At 40.7% G+C, this 9,864-nt stretch overlaps 1 protein-coding gene across 1 annotated transcript; it reads left to right on the forward strand.

The window, feature by feature from the left end:
• Positions 1-776: 776 nt before the first annotated feature.
• LOC124702817 (ABC transporter E family member 2) lies at positions 777-8,351 on the forward strand. Its single transcript, XM_047234994.1, has 12 exons — positions 777-1,040; positions 1,501-1,586; positions 1,675-1,772; positions 1,896-2,013; positions 2,175-2,264; positions 4,640-4,944; positions 5,036-5,231; positions 5,308-5,490; positions 6,677-6,946; positions 7,345-7,590; positions 7,784-7,907; positions 8,004-8,351. The coding sequence occupies exons 1-11, from the start codon at positions 938-940 to the stop codon at positions 7,901-7,903; spliced, it is 1,815 nt and encodes a 604-aa protein (XP_047090950.1). The 5' UTR covers positions 777-937; the 3' UTR covers positions 7,904-7,907; positions 8,004-8,351.
• Positions 8,352-9,864: the final 1,513 nt, after the last annotated feature.

Here is a 9,864-nt window from a genome sequence, read left to right on the forward strand (position 1 = left end):
TTGCCGCCATCCAAGCAGAGTAGCAAAGTCCCTGACCTGCAACTCATGCTCGCATTGTCGCTGCCTTGTAGCTCCCTATCCTGACCTGCTGCTGCCTCCCAGTGCAGGTGCCAGGTAGCACCACGCGCCCAAACTCCGCTGCAAGCTACTCCCCTGCCGCTTCTGGCTACGACCGCACTGGTGAAACAGAGAGGTCCATCGAGCACTACAACAATACCCACCAAAAAGCTAGAACAAGGAAGAAAGTAAAACGAAGACAGAATAGTACCCATCTCACCGGCGGCGAACATGTCTCGCCGACCTCTTCCCCGTAGGACGGAGAAGGACCCGAGCCGCAACTTTACCCATCGCCGCTAGCGGCGAGTGCGACGTCAATGCCCTCTCTGACGCCGTCCAAGCAGGACGCGGTGTCCCCGCGGCAACAACCCCTACCTCCAACGGCCGATCAGGGCACGCCGCCCCCATAGCAACCGCCCCCTCTGACGACGGCTGAGCAGGATGCGGCATCGCGGGATTGTTCCCCATACTTCCGCCTCCTTAGTTCAGACAATAATGAAATAAAAAAAGGACTAAAATGAAAACTCTATTACAAGAGACCAACGACATAGAGGGGTGCCGAGATTCGGAAGACATCGGAGTATGGGACGGTGTAAAAAATGGCTGTTTACCGATTTTGGATGAGCAAAAGCAGGTGTTCGTGTTGCGGTCGAATCTGGTGCAGTCGCATCGATCTGGAGGACCCGAGCCTAGGGTTTTATTTGGTTCGACCCGTCGCCTCGCGTTTCGTGGCCGCCACACTCCCAAAGCCAAAGCCAAAGCCAAAGTGATACCCTCCTTCCTCACCGCAGCCTCCTACGCCGCCGCCAGACCGAAGAATCCCCCCTTCTTCCATCGGACGCCACTTCGCGTCGGCGGCGGCCAAGGAGAGTCGCCGCAGATGGCCGAGCGTTTGACCCGTATCGCGATCGTGAGCGAGGACAAGTGCAAGCCCAAGAAGTGCCGCCAGGAGTGCAAAAAGAGTTGCCCTGTCGTCAAGACCGGTAATTTCCTCTATCTTTCCGCCTTCGCGGTTCGAGCGATGGAGTTTACGATTTGTCCGCGGGTGGTTTTGTCGAATCGAAGTTTAGATCCATTTTCACGGGGCAATCTGTCCGTAGAATGATTCTGATTTGGTGCTGATTGATCAGCGGATAGTCCATGCGAGATCTGAGAATTTAGACCTATAGTCTTGACGCATCGTTGCTCTGCAACTTAAATTTTTATCTAGTCCTCATACATGTTACTAAGTACTTTTTTTAGACAAAAATGTTACTTAGTACTTGCTGTTTAGTTAGTTATTCATAGGGTACATCTGAATACCTGTGTGCCCCATTTATCCACTTCCCTGTTGTTCTTATTGTGATTCTTATTGCAATATCGTGCTATGCACACTAAACTAGCGATTTTCATAGACCTTGAAGTGTTGCTGTGATTATGACAATTTACTGATTTGTTGTACAGGGAAGCTTTGCATCGAAGTTAGTCCAGCAGTGAAACTTGCTTTCATTTCTGAAGAGCTGTGTATTGGTTGTGGTATTTGCGTTAAGGTATGCCTGTAACTTTATACAGCTGTTGTATAATTTTTCTGAGTGCTTTGATATATTGTTCTCACTTCTTCTGCAATCGCTGTCGCAGAAATGCCCATTTGATGCCATTGAGATCATCAACCTTCCAAAAGATTTGGAAAAAGATACTACCCATCGCTATGGACCAAATACCTTTAAGTTGCACAGGTTACCTTTTTTTTATAATAAGAGAGCTTAGTTTGTCTGAAGTTGCACTATTTGGTTATCTGTATGTTTAACAATCTGGCTTAAAGCCATTCGTCTCGAAGAAGTACTAATTAGCACTTGCAGGTTGCCTGTTCCAAGACCTGGTCAAGTTTTGGGCCTTGTTGGTACCAATGGAATTGGGAAGTCAACTGCACTTAAAGTGTTGGCTGGCAAGCTGAAGCCTAATTTGGGACGCTTCAAAGTATGTTATTCCATATCTCCCACCTGGTTTCCCTTTTCTGGCCATGGGTTTCTCTTCTCAGCTGGGTTGTTTTGGAAAATGTTCCTTACTCCATTTTTTTTCTGTAATGTGCGCAAAAGATGGTTATTAAATATTAATAGCTCTGCATTATTTTTTTGCAGAATCCACCTGATTGGCAAGAGATCCTGACATACTTCCGTGGGTCTGAACTTCAGAATTATTTTACACGTATATTGGAAGATAACCTGAAGGTGCTACCTTTTTACTCACTGTACTTGCAATCAATTGCAGGATTTGTTGCTTTGTAGTCTGCAATAAGCTCTTGGTTCTCTGATTTGCTGATACTTAGTCTGCAATAAGCTCTTGATATTCTGGTTACAATCACTTCACACGCATGCCACCAGAATTTTTGGTGAAGCATCTAGGTAGTTTGACCATTAAGCATATGAGTGTAGATAGGAAAATTGCCTGTGCGTTGCTACGGGTTGATTGAAAATATAGGTCTTAGTGTTAAATATCATTATTTTACGATAATCATTGACGCAACACAAGTTTAGTCCCAAAATGTATTGATGCATGTATCCCAACCTGACAAGATGATACAACAGAACTATGATCGATTACGCACAATAGCAGTAACATTTGAGGATTTCTTGAAGTGGTCTGACATGTAGACTTTCACTTGCAAAAAATCATTTGTGATGTCTTATGCATCCCGTTAGTACGAAATATTTTTGCAGTGTTAGATATTTTAGGCCCTACCGAGACTATTTTGTCTGACTGTCAATATTTAATTTGTTTGAACTCATGTTTTATTATTGGTTAAAAAACTCTTTTATTCAATATAGATAACCTTCTAAACTTTACTTTGGGTCTTAAAAAAATCTAACATTGTGGAGGCCAGATGCCGGCATTGTCTCATACAAGAAAACAAAGAGGAGAACTGCACAAATTAAAAAAAAAGATAACTCATAACAGCATATAAGTCAGTTCTATACTTCTATTCCCATCGTCTCTTCTTCCAGGTAGTACATCTCTCCTTGGTGTTACGATTCACGATGCTGGCCATAGCGGAGACACATCTAATTCCGTACCTCACCTGCGGAATAGCCTTCAACGCACAGCTGCTCCTCGATCGACTGTGTTAAAAAATCAGTATAATGTTTAGCTACTTCACGACCGAAAGATTTCAGCTACCACACGTCTAACCAGTAATAAGTAGTCATCTACCGATCACTTTACTATGCATCCACCGTAAAACTTGAGAAACAATGGAGACGGAAGGCCTGAAGATGACATACCACCGTCACTATAGCCGACGAGCGCGTTGAGTGCGACCCACGAGGTCGACGATCAAGGACGCCAAAAAGTCACCTCTTACTCCGGCGACCACGCTCACGGTATGTTCGCGCTCTTGCGCCGCCGCCCATGAGTGCTCTCTGGGATTGCTTTTCTCTGCCCCTCACATTTGGGGCGACACCCAGCTAGCCATGAACAATGCCGATCAAATAAACAAAGAATCATCTCAATAACTTCTCCTGCGTGACCTTTTTGCCATGTTCCTCTTGATCATACATCTTGTAAAGCCTGTCGATCTGATTCTCCATTGGTATGGTAATAATGTGTACGAGTTCAAGGCAGTCTTGACGCACATCGCCTCCTCTATATAAACTCTGTAAGAGACATAGAGATCCCGTTCGACAAACTCAGGGCTAGGGTTGCGGCGTGCAGGTCTGCTCCCGTCAAGCGCTCGGGTGGGTGGCGGCGGACGGGAGAAGCTTGTCCAGATTGAGTTGGTTCATAACAGATAAGAGCCGTGTATGTATCAGCACGAGCGTTTGCACCGTAACCTCACATGGAGCCTCGACCTGGACTGTTTTTAATTGGAGCAAGGCCTGAGAAACCACACCTGATACGTACGACCTGAACTCTTATTTATCGATCTGAACTCTTAATAGGAGCGAGGTCCGGCGACTCATGAAAAGCCCATCACGCGTAGGATTAGTGATAGGAACCGATCGGGAGATAAACCGATGAGGAAACAATTTTGACGATGGAAGGAAACGGACGGGATCTGATTTTTATTTAGTAGACCCGGTACATAACTAACAGGTGGCAGTGGTGGGTAATTTTCATCAACTTTAGGGGCAATTCTAAGTTGGACGAAAAGCTCGCAAGAAACCTTATTTTCTTTATTATTAGGTATAGATAGTCTGCTGTTATTCAAGTCTTGGATTGCCACCGTACCCTAGTTACTGACATACCTATCCTGATACTCCGACATGTTCAAATATGCTGTTGCATTAATTGTTTTGTATTAGCACAATGCACTGGGCGGTCTTTTAACTTGGCAGCTTGTTTCATTTTAGTTCATAAACTCTCAAATGGTTAAATTCGGCATAGGTGTTCACTTTGATTCAAAACTAAACATTTTACTCTTCGGGAGTGAAGGAACATTAGTGAATTTGAGAGTTTATGATCTAAAGTGAATCCACAGATTAAGGACTCAACCGGCACGCCAAGTTTAAGGACCACCCCCTGTGTATCTTGCACATTTAGTATCTGTCCTTTTACTCTTGAATTCTTCTGAAATTGTGCACACTATCTCTGTCCCCCCCTTCAACAGGCTATCATCAAGCCCCAGTATGTCGACCACATTCCAAAAGCGGTCCAGGGAAATGTAGGGCAAGTACTTGAGCAAAAAGATGAGCGGGATATGAAAAATGAGCTATGTGTTGATCTTGAATTAAACCAAGTCATTGACAGAAATGTAGGAGATCTGTCCGGTGGCGAGCTTCAGAGATTTGCAATAGCAGTTGTTGCTGTACAAAGTGCAGAAATTTACATGTTTGATGAGCCATCAAGTTATCTTGATGTTAAGCAGAGGCTTAAGGCTGCACGAGTCATTAGGTCTTTGCTTAGATCCAACAGGTAATGAATATCTGTTGTCCTGATTATCTTTTGAATCTTTGACCAGAAGCTTGAAGAAATTAATGATCAAGTGTTGTATGTTCTTTTCCAGCTATGTCATTGTTGTGGAACATGACTTGAGTGTCCTAGATTACCTGTCCGACTTTATTTGCTGCCTATATGGGAAGCCAGGTGCTTATGGTGTAGTTACGTTGCCATTTTCGGTCCGAGAAGGTATCAATATTTTCCTGGCTGGATTTGTTCCAACAGAAAACCTTCGATTTCGAGAGGAATCTCTTACATTTAAGGTAACATTGCTACATAAAATGTGAAATACTTGTTCTGTTATGGAACTTCGTACTCATGTTAGTGTTGTCTTGTTAGATCGCGGAGACCCAGGAAAATGCGGAGGAAGTTGCTTCGTACCAGCGGTACAAGTACCCTACCATGACCAAAACACAGGGAAATTTCAAGCTCTGTGTAGCTGAGGGTGAATTCACTGATTCTCAGATTGTTGTGATGCTTGGTGAGAACGGCACAGGGAAAACTACATTCATCAGAATGCTGGTATATCTCTCCATTCCTCCCACCCCCCTCTCTGTCACCTTATGTTGCAAGTCTTGTAAATAGTGCACGCATTCAAATGATACCAACAGAACCTTTGAATCTTAAGTCATCTTACCATTATGGACACTGCAAGCTTAGCAACTTTATAGAAGTCACCGCGCGATTGATTTGAAGGCTGTAATTTGAATTCTAAGTATGAAATGTCTTTTTTATCCTTTGCTGTGAAAGTTCCACATGTATACTTCTGAACAGGAGGTTTTGGATAGTGCTAAAGCGTGTGAGTTTGTCGCTGCTTGAAATCTAATGTATTACCATTTTGTATGTTGCTGGTTGAAAATGTTCATCTGAGGGTAGTGCAGTTTACTCTTCATTTTTTATGGAGTCTGACGCAAAATCTTTGAAATGCAATTTGACTCCCAAGAGCATATGCTCCTACAGTCTGCATGCGGAAAATAATTTTATGGATGGCAAAAAATCTGAAAAATATTAGACGTTTATATGTTCGTGTCAGTTGGTTGTTTGCAAATTTTTATGGACATAACACAAATATTGTGACATGTGCTGAAAGACAGATTTGTCTCTTGATAGGAACGCATGGAAATCAGCGATCCATGTGCTGGAATCGTAGTTTACTTGTTCTTTTTTGCTCTCTCTCCTTGTTTTGGTTTTCTTATGCCTCCGTTGGGTTTCATATCTAGCCTACTCTAACTAGCTTGGGAAAGGCTTTGATGTTGGAATCTTAGTTTACTTTTTCTTTTTCTTTTTCTTGGGGAAAAGTACATGTTGATTTTGCATGAAAATTTGCATGAACAAAGACCATAGTTACAAAACAAGTACACAAAATTTATGATTTAATTTTGTTTTTCAAATTTACTGTTCATCCGGGAGCCAAAACTCCATTCCCAACTATTGATATAAATAAGGTATGAATTTTAGCTTGTTGATAGATTAAGGTGTGATTTTATAAGAAGATATGCTATTTGCTATTACTTGATGCCACTTATGTGAAACTCATTGTCTTCTCTATGTTACTGTACTGTATGTTTGTTCTAATTTTATAATAAGGTTTGCTAACACCTGACTACTTAACTTATGTGAAGCTTATCTTGATTAAAGAGCATAGTTTAGTTCGACTGAATAAAAACCACTTTGCATCTTACGATCCTTGTTTGTTATGATTGAACAGGCTGGGTTGTTGAAGCCAGATACTGTGGAAGGAACTGAGGTTGAAATCCCTGAATTTAATGTGTCCTACAAGCCTCAGAAGATTAGCCCAAAGTTCCAGCATCCAGTGAGGCACTTGCTTCACTCGAAGATACGGGATTCATATACTCATCCTCAGTTTGTGTCTGATGTCATGAAACCACTACAAATTGAGGCACTCATGGACCAGGAGGTTATTAATTTATCAGGTGGAGAGCTCCAAAGAGTGGCATTGTGTCTGTGCCTTGGAAAGGTATTTTCTGCTTTTACATGAATTTTGCAAGGAATGAAGCATAATGTTTTTACATTCTACGGTTTTCAAAAGCTTGCATTCATCTCATTGGATATTGTTTTTACATGTTTGATATAGTAAATGTGTTTTGTCCATTTGCCTTTTAAGACTGTATTTTCTAAGGTCTGCATTCGTATACCTGGAAGATTTTGGATATTGTGTGAAGAACAGAGATGGTAATAGCATATGATCCATAATTCATATGAGATAACCTTCAGCATATTAAGATATAACGCGTAGTCCGTTGTTCATGTCTGAACACTTCACGTAAACTTTGTCAATCATATGGTAATGTTGAGTGGAACCAAGCACATACATTCTATCAGCTTGGCAGTTCTAACTTTGTGGTTGTTGTTCAGCCTGCAGATATTTATTTGATTGATGAACCAAGTGCATATCTCGATTCAGAGCAGCGCATTGTTGCTTCAAAGGTTATCAAACGATTCATCCTACATGCAAAGAAAACTGCATTTATTGTTGAGCACGATTTCATCATGGCAACCTACTTAGCGGACAAGGTTATTGTTTATGAGGGACGTGCCTCTATTGACTGTACTGCCAATGCACCACAGTCTTTGGTATCTGGGATGAATAAATTCTTATCGGTAAGTGTGAAGTAACTCATAGGTTACACAAGTCTTTGGTTCAGTTTTATAAAGCTTTCTATAAGATTGATTTTCCATAGGATTCACCAAATTTAGACTTGCATATATAGAAACTTACATTGGTTTCTTCTTTACTGACATTTTCTTGTTTTGCTGTGCTAATTTTCTTTTTTTGTTCATTGTTTTGTGATAGCATCTTGACATTACATTCAGAAGAGACCCGACAAACTATAGGCCCCGGATTAACAAACTGGAATCTACAAAAGACAGAGAACAGAAGAATGCAGGATCCTACTACTACCTTGATGACTAATGAGGTAAGCATAGGTTGCTACAATTCTATTCATATTTTGTTATTCTTGAAGTAGTGTTTGGTCTTTAAGTAATTTGCTTCTTTTTGGCCTACCATTTAGATTCTTCTTGGAGAGCTTCTCATGCCGATAATGTTTGAATCCGGTGGACTATATGCACAAGGCTAACTGGAAGCTGGCACTACATAAGACTGAGGCATGCAAAAATAACTGGGTTTCGGTTATAAAGCAACGCATGTGATGTTGATGCTGTATTTTTGTTAGTTTGATCTGTATGACGTGAAGGAAGCTGAGTGGCTCTTGAGGGGAGAATGATTATCAGTTTTTGTGTATCTGCATTGCTGTATCATGGCTTTACCATCTGGCATTCTCTAATCCTTGAATTATAGGACACAAAGATATTTTGAGTTATATATTTTGTTATCTATGATCATCATATATTTTTGGGTACCATGTCGTCTCACTGGGCTGGTTCATTAATAAATTACCATGAAATCTCGGGGCATTATCTAATCTGCTATTTATAACTCCCCAAAGGAAGTGGTTGATTCAAAGGATCGCCATTGGAATTTTGGAGCATTTATATGCAACTACAAATAGGAAATGCATCGAGGCATTTTGTTTCAGTGATGACTAACATCAGAAGAAAAAAAGATATGTCGTGCCGTGCAATGGGTTTAAATCCTGTGAACCAAGGAGACCAGGACGGAATCTGTGTCATTCTTTTTGACAACTTTATACCTCTGTTCACTCAGATATTGGTATAGCTGAATGTCCGTGGTACTTTAAGATTCGTTCTTCGTTGCACTTGCACATGTAAACATGATTATGCAAAGTCGAGTGTGTAGGAAAGATACACGTGCGCAACCAACGTAATTTTGTAAACGGCCTTACTTAACCATAGAACAATCAAGCAGTATAAATCTTTATAATGCTTCTCTTGATCGACATTGACATAAAACTACTGGCAATTTTTTTGAACATTCTACTAAATAGACAAATAATTTACAAATCATTATAACGCTTCTCTGGATAAATATTGACATAAAACAGGAAATTAACAATGGCACCTGGTGATGTTGCATCGAAGTATTTTTTGTCCAGCTCGGCACATGGTTTAAAATACACTTCTCTCACCGGTTAAAGGGTGTCCTCTACGAGTTCAATAGTATAACTAACTGTTAGCTATAAGACTAGTTATAGTGAGGAGTAACATTAGGTAGTAATATACACATGTTACTACTCTATGTTACTATCTTTATAGTGGTTAATATCATAAGTGTAGTAACATTAAATATTACATTTATTAAGTCGTAGACTCATCTTGCCTTAGATTGTGTGATGTGATGGTAACATAGCTACTTTCACCATACCGGTTTACTGAGCTTACAATTTTTTTAGAGTGATACCGAAGAATTAGGCTCATATTAGCCATAACTAGCAATAATTAATACCCACTACACCTAAAATCACTCTCAGCCAGCAAAAAATGGGCGGCAATTGCTCAGTAAAAAAAAGAAAGGACCGGTGCATGCGATTTTACATGCGCTCAAGCAATTCTAATTGGTTTGCATGCAAAGCGAAGGTGGGACTATAGTTGATTGTTCGGCTTTCCATTTTAAGGCTAGCCATAGTGCTAGTATCATAGCTAGTATCATGCATATTGTTCGCACAAAAATGATGATGTGGCGGATAATTAAGGAAGAGAGAGGAGATTAGAGTAACATAGGTGGATACTGTATGGGAAAATTTAATGCCAAATAAATCTTGTACACAAATTTGCATTGAGGTTCTAAAAAGCAATAAACATAGCATGGTTATGATACTACTCTATGATAGTACCCATTCTAGAGATAATATCATACACAAATATCATATGCATGAATACTACATGATACTTACCACTATGATCAACCTAACTGCGCATCCATAAACTGAATCAAAGTGATTTGATAAAAAATTC

The sequence above is a fragment of the Lolium rigidum genome, chromosome 3 (assembly GCF_022539505.1).
Source record: "Lolium rigidum isolate FL_2022 chromosome 3, APGP_CSIRO_Lrig_0.1, whole genome shotgun sequence".
NCBI lineage: Eukaryota > Viridiplantae > Streptophyta > Magnoliopsida > Poales > Poaceae > Lolium > Lolium rigidum.

What these genes read in the sequence shown, in the direction of transcription:
- LOC124702817 (XM_047234994.1), top strand. Translation starts at nt 938, where the DNA reads ATGGCCGAGCGTTTGACCCGTATCGCGATCGTGAGCGAGGACAAGTGC. An exon ending in TTGCCCTGTCGTCAAGACCG is followed by an intron (nt 1,041 to 1,500) that starts GTAATTTCCTCT and finishes TTTGTTGTACAG; the next exon opens with GGAAGCTTTGCATCGAAGTT. An exon ending in AGGAATCTCTTACATTTAAG is followed by an intron (nt 5,232 to 5,307) that starts GTAACATTGCTA and finishes TTGTCTTGTTAG; the next exon opens with ATCGCGGAGACCCAGGAAAA.